Below are 13271 nucleotides of genomic sequence, written 5' to 3'. Positions count from 1 at the left end.
CCGATTATTTCGTGTTTTCATCGTATTACACATGTTAGCACAACATGAATTTTTATTAAAGGACTTAATTGTTTTAACCATAAAATGTTATGGTAATCATAAAATATAATTGTACAAAGCGCCATGTCCACTTAAAAGAAGAATGAAAATTGTCCAGACACCCGACTCGTAGTCCTCAATGGGTGGCGGTAATGCACCCGAAAGCTGTTTGTCAACCGCCAATAAAAGAAAAAGAAGAAGAAAACTCTCACTCTCCTTTATCCCGGAAGTACGACTGTTTACATTAACAAGAGAAATCGCTCGTGGCAAAAAGGCAGTGCGTAGATAACACTCAATGTGTTGTGCTCTTTCCTTTTCGAAAGACACGTTTCCCCAACCAACATTGATTCTGTAATACTTTATTTATAATTTATATGACAGTATTAATCTAACGGCGACACTTGGGGAGGAATTCTGTAAAACACAGGTTAGCGAGCAAGCTAAAACCAACTAGCAATTCTGGTCTTCCAACGTGAGCTTTGGCCTGAACACTCGATGCGAGTGTAAATGTGGATCGTCCGCGTCTGTTTTACATAGTCATTTACAAAGACAGCTGGGTTAACCAAATAAGTAATACAACTAAAGTAACAATCGCTTGCGGTACACGTCAAATGCCTCTCGCTTTCAAGCTTTGATTTGCAAGTCTCAAGATATCGTTGCCATTGCGTAGTGAACACGGCTAGCTTTCGAAATCAACAGCTGCTCCGACGCATATAACATTTGAAACATGTCTGGTGCAGTGGCCACGTTTCAAACACAACTTTCTCGTGTGATGGAAACGGTTTTTAAAGCTGCTATGTACGAGATCACCCGGCTGGTGGAGGACAGTTTCTTGGAGGAGGTGACAAGGAGCCGAGAACAGGTCGAGTCACTAAAGAGGCGGTTGAAGTGGTCGGAGAGTCGTCGCAGGGAGAGAGACCGAGATGTCATTGGGAGATGTGTCGACTGCGAGAGAAAGGGGCTGTCTAACGCGGAGGATGATGAGAGATCCACATCAGGACAGACAGGCGAGTCTCATAAGACATTTGAGTCGGTATGAAACATCTCTTAAACGTGGCAGCGTTGCCAGCTGGGAAATGTTAAAAGTATCGTATCAGAGGATTGGAATTGTCGTATTTTGAGGAAAATGATCGTACCCGAGTCATAACCAAGGGAACGAATAGGCGTAAATGTGTGATTTCAGAAAACACGTATTTATTGAGACGAACTACTTTTTGAGACCGCCTTGAAATCTACGTTCACATTGTTAAAAAAAATGCTGACGTAGTTATATGATGCGTGGAAGGGGGTAGTCTTTCGGGACTAACTCAAATAAAAATATCCCAACACTGAAAACAAAAGCATAGCACAACAAGCGTGATTGGCTGGAAATACGTCACGTGAGTAGGGATGCACAAACACGTAGGATCCATATTTTATTATCCTGATCATGTCGGAAAATGAATTAAAAGGAGAGCCTAAACTGATTGTGGAATTGTGAAATTGTACATTATGGGAATTTTGGCATCATTAATCATACAGAGGGCAAAATTATCGTACAAATTATAATTATGGTACATATGGCAACGCTGAACCGTGGAGAAAGTGATGGCTCTTGTAATTTGAGTGCATTTAACAACTGGACACTTGGTTGGGCCTTACATTTCTTTTAAGTTCAGCCTGTTATCACTTATCAGCAACCAGTTTTAAAAACTGCATTCTTTGACTTATTTTACAATACAGAGAAGAGCCCAAAAAAGGAAAGAGTGCCAATGGAAGAAATTAACAGCTGTCAGGGCATTGCAGGAGCAACACCCAGCAGTGACTGTAAAGAAGCCCTACCATTAACCAAAAGCTCAATGAAGGTACTGCAAACAAAGAATTCCAATGAAACTTTTCTTAGTTTCCTACATTGTTAAACTGAAAGCGTTACAAGGATTGATGAGAGAAAATTCTTAATGGAACTGGTATTTCATATGGTAATAACAGTCAAAGACTCAAAAAAGTAATGAGTCAAAAAATAGCCTTTTTTTGCACTAACACTCCTGAAGAAATAGGAGTTACATAATCTCTGTAATGAACTGAGTGTCACTGTTTTGACTGTTTGGCTCCCTTTCTGCTTCACATTCTCTGGAGTTTTCTATTTGTCTACATAATCCCCCTATGACCAAGGTTTGAGTCATCATGGAGGTAAGAGCTAATTACTGACCTAGTCACTTTTTCCTTTTGTCTGTTTTTCAGTCCATAGCTGTAGGGAGTGAAAAACTGGACAGACTGCTAAAGGAGGAGACTCTTCGCATCACACCAGATAGCATTGAACTTCAGGAGAGATGGGGAGTTAATCTGGATGGTACATTTACTTAATTAATTGACTTGGTTCACATAACATAGTCATAATTCTCTCAAAGAACATTCTACATCTTAAAGCTGCGTTAAACGATTTCTGATGGCTAGAGGGCAGGCTGTAGTGCTACTGACATTCCAAAACAGACATTCACTGCTAAGCTATGAGAGAAGTATGGCTTCAGTTTGGTTTGCTGGACCGGCAAAACCAAATGTTGAAGAAAACTGTAGACTGGGTTGTTGATTTTCAGTGGCACTAGCAGTACTGGCATTCCTTTCATATTACAGAGTCATTTGATTCACTGTTAAGAGTATTGCTTAACACAGCTTTATATTTTGGGGCATTAACTTTACCATGATTGACATTATGTATAAAAAGTATATTTGACTGCCATCACAATTAAATTTCATAACAGTAAATGATGAACAATGTGACATCCATTTTGAAAGCCACTTTTTAGCACCAAGATGACCATTGCAATAGAGTATTTTGTTCTTTAATTTTACTTTGTTGTTAAGGACTCTGCAATTATTTGAATTTTCTTTTTTTCCCTTGGTTGTCAGGATCAGAAGAGTCAGATCTTTCTGGGCCCAGTAAACATTTTTCTGACCAGGAGATTCAACATTGCCAGGAGGACTGGGCGCCTGGCCTAGACCGGAGGCCAGAGCCAGGGCTAGATGGTGAATCAAGTGACCAGTGTGAACCCCTTTACCGTAACCGTTATAGCATGGAAGATCTTGGTGGCTTTGACAAGGCTGGGTATGAAGGTGGTAATATGTTAGATATGAGTGGCCTTGATGGGGCACAGGAGTCACCATCCCATCTAGGTGAGGAGCTTAGTTACATGGGCCATTATGAAGGGGATCTAGGGGCATGTGACAGAACAGAGAATAAAAGTTACCAACCAGGTCTCTCCCAAAATAGAAAAGGTGCATTTAATTCAACTACAGGTTCACCCTCAAGGGCAAATATAGAGGTGAGTGGAGAGTTTAGCTGTCTGCTGATCAATGAAGAAGGGTACCTACAGGACTCAAGTATCCTGTACCCTGAACACATGTCTGGTGAATCAGGCACCGGAGTGAGCTTCCAGGATGAACCATCTTTAGACGGCGTGGGGGACAATGGTTATTCAGAGACATACAGCCATACTCCCTATGTTGGGGAGAGGTTACAGCATCAGACAGGAGGGAGGAGACACAACTGTAATCAGTGCTCTATGTCCTTTGCTGACTCTGCCTCTCTCAAGGCACACAAGCAGACACATCAAGCTGGCCAGGGACCTCCATATTCTTGCAACCAGTGTGGAAAGACCTTCACCCAAGCTTGTAACCTCAAAGTCCACCAGAGGATTCACTCAGGGCAGGGGCTTCACCTCTGCAGCCACTGTGGAAAGGGTTTTCCTTCTTTCTCTGACCTAAAGACGCACAAGTGTAGCCAAACTGGTGACAAGCCTTATTCCTGCACTGTATGTGGAAATAAGTTCAGCCGCCTGTGGAATCTGAAGTTGCATCGGCGGATCCATACACAGGAGAAACCTCACCGATGTGCCATGTGTGATAAGAGCTTTACACGGGCAGATATCTTGAAGGTTCACCAACGCACCCACACAGGGGAGAGACCATACTGTTGTGGTATCTGTGGCCTCAGCTTCAAACGCCTGGATCATCTAAAATCACACCAGCGTAAGCACAGGACAGATGTGTAAATTTGGAGAAGGTTGAAACAAAAGAAATAATGGTGAATTCTATATTTTGACGTTTGCATTATCATAAGAATTTAAACTTGTGTTTTATTTATATTATTGGAAAAAGGTTATTTTGTCAAGGTTACAACACGGTTAAGTTACACTTTCTTTTCAGCTAAAGCTTGATTTAAATTCCTCATGATTCCAAATCCCACAGTATTGACTTGACTATTTATAGATAGTATGAAAAACATTTTTTGGAAAATGGTATATGGGTATATCTTGTTTGTACAAATACTAACTGCATTTATCATTGCTTATTTATATTATTTGGTTGCACAAACTGTAACTTATGTTTACCTAATAAAACAATGACTTGGGTGATTTCATGTCAACTCCAATCAAATTTGAATGGATATGGCAATTCAATCCCAAAGGGCTTTTCAGTTGTATTACACTCTCCAAGATAAAAAAAATAGAATAGGTGCCAGTGTATTTCACCCCCTATCCTTAGACCTTTGATTTGTATGAGGAAGCTGCTGGGGGGGGGGGGGGTAATAATAATAATTGGCCTTTTACAAAGTCCCGCCCCCCCCTTAGTTACTGTTGCTATGCCCATCAAGCTTTTTAGAACCATCCAGGAAGTAGCTGGAAAACCCCAAAACATGAAAGAAGAAAATCAGTGCATTCCCAGAGAAAATAAGTGATTTATTTTGGAGTAATTCATCCTTAATATCATCCCGTGAAAGGCAGGAGGGGTTACAGTATACAGGAGGGATACATTCAGAATATTAAAAGTAAAACTGACATGCGTGGACTCCGGGCTGCAGAGTGCAACTGTAATTGAGGGTAAAGCTTACCGGTTGCAATCAAAGAATGAGAAACCCCATCAACTAATTCTGAAACACATTGTGGACCAATTGTGCTCTTGTACTGTCGGGTAAGTTAAATATTTCAGCTATTATTGGTATATTTTTTATAATCCATTGTCGACATCACTGTATTATAGTGTTGATTTTGGCCAAGGTTCCCCATGGCGTTCTTTTATCCAGGCTTTTTCGGGGGTTCTGTATGGGCTTCTGGGGGTCGCAGGGCGGCCAGGGACATGCCCCGGGGCCGGGGGAACCGTCCCATGATTTTTTTCCCCAATTTTTTTTTTTACCTTCGGACCAGAACCGGTATTTTCGACAAAATAAGGCAAACGAAGTGTCTCCGCGGGCGGGATTACTTTTCTGAACGGCCGGTCCCCACCTGGAGCTCACAGAGGGGGAGAAACATTTAAAATAGGCCGGATATAGGGAGGTCAGACTGGCCAGTGACCATCCCAGCCGACCCTCCCCGCGGGTCTTTATGCTCTGGAATGAAAGGTGGAACCTGGCTAACCTGTGACTAGCAAAACAAAGTTATGTTAGTGGGCTAGCTATCATTAGCTATCATTAAATTAGATATCTCTGGCCACAGACTAAGCTGGTTATGTTCATCAGGTACATTAATAATGTTATTTTGTTAGTAATACCTTGATATGTTGATAATGGTAATAATCAATGTGTGGGTTAAAGTAACAGTAATAATGCTGTAGCAAATTCGGGGGGCAACCACAGGAACTGCCTCGGCCGGGACGCGAACCCGTATCTCCCGCACCGCGGGAGACATCGCCAGTCCGACCCTGTAGACTGGTTAACGTTTGTTGCTTGCGGTGTGGGAGACACGGGTTCGCGTCCCGGCTGTGGCGACGGTTCCCGGGCTGCCCCCTGAATTCGCTACATTGGTGTCAAAGTGGGATGCTGAGACGGTGAAGGTCATTGGAAGCGCGTGCGCCCAGAGGCGTGAAGGAGCTGATATGCTTAAGCCCGGGGACGCGCTTCCCGAAAGGGGGGGGGGTGTAGTGTAACGTGCATGGATAAGTACACACGTTGGCCCCTGGCTAACGGTGGTTGGCTACTTATCCATGCACGTTACACTACCCCCCTCCTTCGGGAAAGCGCGTCGGCGCGTATCCCACTTCTGACACCAATGTAGCGAATTCGGGGGGCAACCACAGGAACTGCCTCGGCCGGGACGCGAACCCGTATCGCTGACCACTCGACTAAAGGATCAAACCCCTTAGCCAGCGGCCAACGTGTCTACTTATCCATGCACATTACAATACATTAGCTATAATAGCTATCAAAAATAGCTAGTAGCAAGCCTAGCTTGGAGCAGACGGGTATTTTTGTTGATTTTGGATGGATTAAGCTGGCCATGGGGGTCTGCTATACTGCGAAATACATTGCTGACATTGCGCTTCTTGCGTTCTGGGTTTCGAGAAGGGAAAGAAAATTACATCCCCTCCAAACTTTTCAGATCCCTAGTATCCGATTTGCAGATCCCATAGGCACACCGTTTCAGCATTTTGCTGTCTGTTTGAAAGCTTAACGGACCGCCCACACATAGAAACCGTTGCTACGGTAGGAGATTGGACAATCACAGTTCTGGGGCAGTACTTTACGAAAGGTCAATTGTGATATTCACAGCATATAGGTATTGTTCACAATGAACTACGCCACCCGGTGGATGTAGAGAAGAAAGGGCATGTGGTCATTCACGAGCCAGAGTGAACGGCGTATAATCATGTTAATAAAGCGCGTTGTTGTTCAGTAAGAAGTCGTCCGTCTGGTGCATAAGTACAAAACAGAAATATTACACTGGTGACGAGGTGTAGAAGTAAAGACACACGAAGTCAACACGGACACCGCGGTTGTCCCGAAGAGAAAAGAGGGGGAAAAGATGGACAAGTGGACTAGTGAGGCTAAGCTAAAATAGAAAGCTAAGCTAACAAAGACAAACGTGACTGGCAGTCAGGGCACCGCAGCAAGCATGGCGGGGAACATCGCTGCTCTCTCACCTTTCGACAGTGAAACCGACCCTGTCTCTGTTGGACCTTCCTGGAATAAATGGCTGGAAAGGTTTGAAAATTACACCACTGCAATGAGATGCTAGACTGTAAGCACTATTGTTACACATAGCAGGAGAACGAGTGCATGACATTTATGACATGTTATCAGCAGACGATGACAAATGTGCAGACACGAAGCAGAAGTTATCTTGATACTTCAGTCCCAAGAAAAACATCCAGTATCAAGAGTACATTTTCAGAAAAAAAATGCAAGAACCAGGTGAAATTTTGGCAGTTTTCACACTTGGCTAAGGATGCTAGCTAAGAACTGAGTTTGCAAATGCTGAGGCAGAAATTAAAACGCAAATCATACAAAGCTGTGCATTATCCAGGCTGCGCAGCAAAGCGCTGAGGGAGCCTGAACTAAGCCTAGATGAGCTTCTTGACATGGAAGCACACTTGAACTGTTGAAATGTTGGATCAAAAGACTTGTGGAGAAGCATTCAAACAATGGTCAGTAAAACGACGTTCCGACCACTGCTGCAGGAACTGTTGAGGTAAATGTGCTCATGATGGTGAATGTCCTGCTAGAAACAAACAATAAAGAGCCTGTCGTAAACTATACCGTTTTGCAAACAATATCGCTCAAAATACAAAGAAATTAACATAAAACGACCACAAAACAAGGTTAACCAACACACAAAGGAAGTCTATCATATAACAAAGACTGCACCAGACGAGAAAATGGAGCACAACTCTTCAAGCAGTAATGATGCCTATGTTTTTGTAGTTGATTCTGACAAGGTCTCAGAGCTGCCACAGACCCACATCAAGCTGAATGGCAGTAATGTTAGTTTCAATCGATTCAGGAGCCTCAGCAAATTGTGTCAGCGAAACAAGTTTTAAGGAACTGATGTCATGTCGACAACTCAGCCCACCAAAACCAAGATCTACCCCTTCTGCTTCAAGGTTCCTTTGCCTGTTAGCGGTGCTTTCAAGTGCAGTGTGGAGAAGGGACAGAAAAAGACAATGTGCACATTCTTTGTGATTAAAGGTGACAGATTCAACGTCCTAAGCTATAAAACATCCAAAATACTGGGACTGATTAAAGTAGTCACAGCAATATCATCCACATCACAGTGTTGCACAGTTGCAGATGAGCTGGTTGAAAGTTATCCTGAATTGTTTCAATGGATGGGAAAACAAAGACTTTCAGGTTAAGCTTCACATAAATCCTGACATCAAACCCACATGCCATTCCACTTCTGCCAGAAAGACGAGAATGAGCTTCAGAAACTGGAGGCAGATGACATGATTGAGGAGGTCACTGGCCCAATAACATGGGTCTCACCCATTGTCACACCTCCCAAGCCCAAAGACCCTGACAAAGTAAGAATTTGTGTTGATATGCACCAAGCTAACACAGCCATAGAGAGGGAACGCCACATCACTCCCACCATGGATGATGTGATACATGAGTTAAATGGATCAACTGTGTTTTCCAAACTGGATCTGAGAGTGGGATACCACCAGTTAGAGCCTCATCCAGACAGCAGATACATCACCACATTCACTACTCACCTTGGATTAAGACACTACAAAAGACTTGAGTTTTGGCATATCTTCCACTGCTGAGGTATTTCAAAATGCCATATACCAAACACCGCGAGGTCTCACTGGTGTGAAAAACCTCAGTGATGACATCATTGTCTACAGTGCCTCCCAGGCTGAACATGATAACAACCTCCGAGCACTGTTCCAGAGACTCAGAGAAAGCAGCCTCACACTCAGTCGTGAAAAATGTGAGTTTAACAAATCCAGGCTCGAGTTCTTTGGTTTCATCTTCTCTGCACAAGGTGTTTCAGCTGATCCTAAGAAGGTTGTTGCAGTTCAGTATGCTGCAGACCCCCAGAGTTCAAGTAAAATCAAAAGCCTGCTGGGTATGGCCAATTATTGCTCCAGGTTTATCAAAGATGTGTCCTCAAACTCAAAACCGTTGCGCAAGCTCACCAGAAAAGATACACCATGGGTATGGAGCCCAGAACAGCAAGTTGCATTACAGACACTGAAAGACGGTCTTAACTAGTGACACCACAATGCCATACTTCTACCCAGGCAGAGACACAGAACTGATTGTGGATGCTAGCCCTGTTGAACTGGGTGCAATCCTCTGTCAAAAAGACGAAAGAGGGGTGAAGTACAGAAAAGCATATGCTAGTGGGTCTCTCAGCTATATAGAGGGAAGATACTCACAGACAGGACAGGAAGCACTGGCTATTGTGTGGCGCTGTGAGCATTTCCAACTGTACATTTACGGTCATCCTTTAACTCTTGTGACCGATCACAAAGCACTGGAAATCATATGGAACAATGCCAGGTCAAAACTACCCGTCAGGATTGAGCGATGGGGACTGAGGCTTCAGCCCTACAACTTCATAGTGGAATATAGAAAAGGAGCCGGAAATCCAGCTGACTACATGTCGCGTCACCCCATCCAATCTCAGACAGGTGACAGCACACGTGCAGCAAAAGTAGCAGAGGAGTATGTGAACTTCATCATGAGTCATGCAACACCTAAAGCCATGACACTCACTGAGATCAAGGCAGAGACACTTAAAGATCCAATCCTTCAAGAGGTTAGTGCTCATGTCAGACACAACACATGGCACAAAACTGACAAGTCACAACATGCTGACATATTAAAGCAGTTCAGACAAGTTAGCAGTGAACTAACAACCTCACATGCATCAGACACTGTACTGTGGGGCACCAGAATAATGATTCCCACTGCCCTACAGGATAGAGTGTTACAGCTAGCCCATGGAGGACACCAGGGCATTGTCAAAACTAAAGCACTACTCAGAACTAAGGTTTGGTTTCCAGACATTGATCGCCAAGCAGAAGCAGTAGTACACAGTTGTCTTGCATGTCAGGTAAATACACCAGTTGCACATACTGAGTAGGGCTAGGTATCACTACTGTTTTCCCAAAACAATTTGATTCCGATTCACAAGGTCACGATTCGATTTGATTCCTGATTCGATGTCGATTCGATTTGGGATATTTTAGTTACAATTAAAATTTTGCTTGAATATGAAAGAAATTATCAGAGAACTAATGCTGTAAATGGTACAAGGAACCCTCTAACCTTTTGCATTATTAAAAATAGCAATGTTTACATTAAGAATGGACCCCAAAGCAATTACATTAATGTAATTTTTATTCAAAATGTGATGCTGTACATGACAAGCATTAAACAACACAAGTTGTGCAACTCAAGACACTACAAAAAGCGCTTTCTTTAGTGCAGCCAGTGTAAATAAGGTGGCTACAAACATACCTGTAAACAAGACATCACAGGAAAACATACACTGTGATTGTCCTAAATAGCTTATTTGCATTAGAAATTAGGGTATTTTGGGGAACAAAAAACCTCTGGACAGTAACTGTAAAGTCTATGAAACTAAAACCCTTCATGACCGCTTCTTCATGACTGCTTTCTCACTTCTAAGATTTTTCTGCAAGAAAAGGAGCTGATCTACATGTTGCGGCATGAGGCAGCTCCTTTGTGCAGTAACGATATCGCCAGCGGTTGAGAACACTCTCTCAGAAGGCACACTGGTCCCAAGGACACAGAGGTACCACTTTGCTTGGTGAGCCAAAAGGGGATACTGCCCTGCATGCTCCATCCACCAGGCCAGTGGATTTTCAGAGATTGGAACAGGATTTACTTCCCTGTATCTTTTCACTTCTCTCTTTGCCTTGTCAGACTGACTTCTCTGGGGTACCATGGCTTTTAGGGTGTAGGCTGGTCCAAGGAGAGACATCAGTGCAGAAAATTACTTTGACCTCTTTGGTGGAGAAGGGGCATCACCCACTTCAACAGGAGGACTAAGGGCATTGTCTTGCTGCTGCACAGGTACCATTTCCTCATCCTCAGCTCCATCACCATCAGATTCTTGCTGTTGAAAGATGAAAATATTCAGGAATAAACTTAATTGGAAAATCAATCTATATTCAAATACTGTAGTGTACAGGAAAAATAAGGTATTTTTTTGATAATTTTTTATTATAGGTTTTCACACCCGCCACTATAGTCACACAAAAAAACAAACAAACAAAACAATTAGTACAACCATACTCTACTTCTACAACTTACACAAGATGCCTCTACTTGCTCCAGACCAGCAGCTTCAGTCATCAGTCTGAAGAATGTGTCCTCACAGGTCTCATCAGACAAGAAGGGCAGGGTCTTGAAGCAAGGAGCTAATGCTGATGCAACATACAGCTTGTCCTTCAGCTCCACATATCTTAAACAAATTTCACATACTTAAATCCTTTTATATCATTACATGCATACAGTTACACACACATCATTGCTCAGACAGACTAACACACATTCACCCCAAGTAATTTCTTTAATATTTTATAATGTAAAATAACCAAGCAAGTTATAAATTAATTAGCCTTTGCGAAACCCACTGATATTTGTTTCTAATCAAGGCTACCCCCCCCACACACACACACACACCGACGTTAAGTAGGCCTAAACTTACCTTGAATTCAAGTTGTTGTATACAGCAGTCTTGAGGTCCTTAATCACTGTGGAGTCATAGGGGGCACTATTCATCTCCCCCAGTAGCTGTATGTGCAGAGGTGCGATAAAATAACGGATAGAGTTGGGGACTTCTCTTCAGACATTACCGGTGTGGCTGCCTTCATTGGCCCAAGAGCTTTCACCACATCTTCTGCAACCATTATGTCAGCCTCTGTCAGAGTGCAGAGATCGTTTTCCTTCCTGCGCACTTCAGGTGACGACAGAGTTGCCGAGATGGCTAGTTGCTGCTCCAGGAAGCGTTCCATATCTCCAGAGCGCTGTTCCACCAGGTCGCCACATCAATCACAAGCTTATGTGCGGGCAGCTCCAGCATCCTCTGTTTCTCTTTGAGCTTTTGGCTTGTCGCAGTAGTGCGATGGAAAAATGAGGCACCAAGCAAGCGTGCAACAGCTGGGATTTTGAGAGCTGCTTGTGAGGCCAAGTTTAGTATGTGTGCAAAACAGTCAATATGCAACAGCTCCATCAATTGCACAGTGCAGACCATATTTGCAGCACTGTCCATTGTGATGGCTGGGTCTTTGTTTGTAAGCGCCCACTCTTGTATCGCCTCGGACAACAGGTCGGCAAGATTACTCAAAGTGTGGCTGGTTTTCAATTGCCCTAGTCTGTAGAACATGAGACATGAGACTCCAGTCGCTGTTAATTTAGTGACAAGTGATTGTCAGGTAGGGCTGGGTTAAACCCCCCCCCCAAAAAAACGATCTCCCGATTCAGAATCAATCTTCATTTCATTGAGCGATTATCGATTCATAAATCCAGAGATCGATCTTTTATGCCTTTTCCTGCAGCTTCAACCCACAATGAGATCTCGTCGCCAGATCTCGCGCAACAAGTTCTCTCATACAAGATCTTGTGGCCCAACGTTAGACCGCACTTGAATCATGGCGGGAGCTGCTCCGCTCAAGTTACCGCCAGGCCTAAAAGCAGATGTCTGATTGCTTTTCGGATTCAAAAAACATGACGGAAGAAAAGAGCTGGACAAAAGCAAAGCCATATGTAAGCTGTGCAATGTGGAGGTGAAATATTCTGGAAATACCACAAATCTACGAAACCACTTACTGAGACATCACCCAGACTTGCAATATGGAAAAGCAGATCCGAAACAAGCCTTGCTGGAGAAGACACTTGTTTGTAAATTAGCATCCACTTCTCAGTGTGCCCAAAGAATAACCAGCACTTTTGCAAGTTTCATATGCAAGGATATACACTCACTGGCCACTTTATTAGGTACACCTTGCTAGTACCGGGTTGGACCCCCTTTTGCCTTCAGAACTGCCTTAATCCTTCGTGGCATAGATTCAACAAGGTACTGGAAACCTTCCTCAGAGAGTTTGGTCCATATTGACATGATAGCATCACGCAGTTGCTGCAGATTTGTTGGCTGCACATCCATGATGCGAATCTCCCGGTCCACCACATCCCAAAGGTGCTCTATTGGATTGAGATCTGGTGACTGTGGAGGCCATTTGAGTACAGTGAACTCATTGTCATGTTCAAGAAACCAGTCTGAGATGATTCGAGCTTTATGACACGGCGCGTTACCCTGCTGGAAGTAGCCATCAGAAGATGGGAACACTGTGGTCATAAAGGGATGGACATGGTCAGCAACAATACTCAGGTAGGCTGTGGCGTTGACACGATGCTCAATTGGTACTAAGGGGCCCAAAGTGTGCCAAGGAAATATCCCCCACACCATTACACCACCACCACCAGCCTGAACTGTTGATACAAG

General features: G+C 43.5%; 1 protein-coding gene across 2 annotated transcripts; it reads left to right on the top strand.

The window, feature by feature from the left end:
• The first annotated feature begins 273 nt into the window (after positions 1-273).
• Positions 274-4442, top strand: si:ch73-109d9.2 (uncharacterized protein LOC565042 homolog). Of its 2 annotated transcripts, XM_056280772.1 has the most exons (5): positions 274-466; positions 831-1046; positions 1762-1883; positions 2260-2368; positions 2926-4442. In XM_056280772.1, the coding sequence occupies exons 2-5, from the start codon at positions 836-838 to the stop codon at positions 4065-4067; spliced, it is 1584 nt and encodes a 527-aa protein (XP_056136747.1). In that variant the 5' UTR covers positions 274-466; positions 831-835; the 3' UTR covers positions 4068-4442. The 2 variants fall into 2 exon arrangements, with proteins under 2 accessions (XP_056136747.1, XP_056136746.1); XM_056280771.1 differs by having other exon boundaries at positions 274-1046.
• Positions 4443-13271: the final 8829 nt, after the last annotated feature.

The sequence above is a fragment of the Lampris incognitus genome, chromosome 5 (assembly GCF_029633865.1).
Source record: "Lampris incognitus isolate fLamInc1 chromosome 5, fLamInc1.hap2, whole genome shotgun sequence".
NCBI lineage: Eukaryota > Metazoa > Chordata > Actinopteri > Lampriformes > Lampridae > Lampris > Lampris incognitus.
This window is presented reverse-complemented; position numbering and strand designations above follow the sequence as displayed.

What these genes read in the sequence shown, in the direction of transcription:
- si:ch73-109d9.2 (XM_056280771.1), top strand. Translation starts at nt 767, where the DNA reads ATGTCTGGTGCAGTGGCCACGTTTCAAACACAACTTTCTCGTGTGATG. An exon ending in TAACCAAAAGCTCAATGAAG is followed by an intron (nt 1,884 to 2,259) that starts GTACTGCAAACA and finishes TCTGTTTTTCAG; the next exon opens with TCCATAGCTGTAGGGAGTGA. An exon ending in ATGGGGAGTTAATCTGGATG is followed by an intron (nt 2,369 to 2,925) that starts GTACATTTACTT and finishes CTTGGTTGTCAG; the next exon opens with GATCAGAAGAGTCAGATCTT.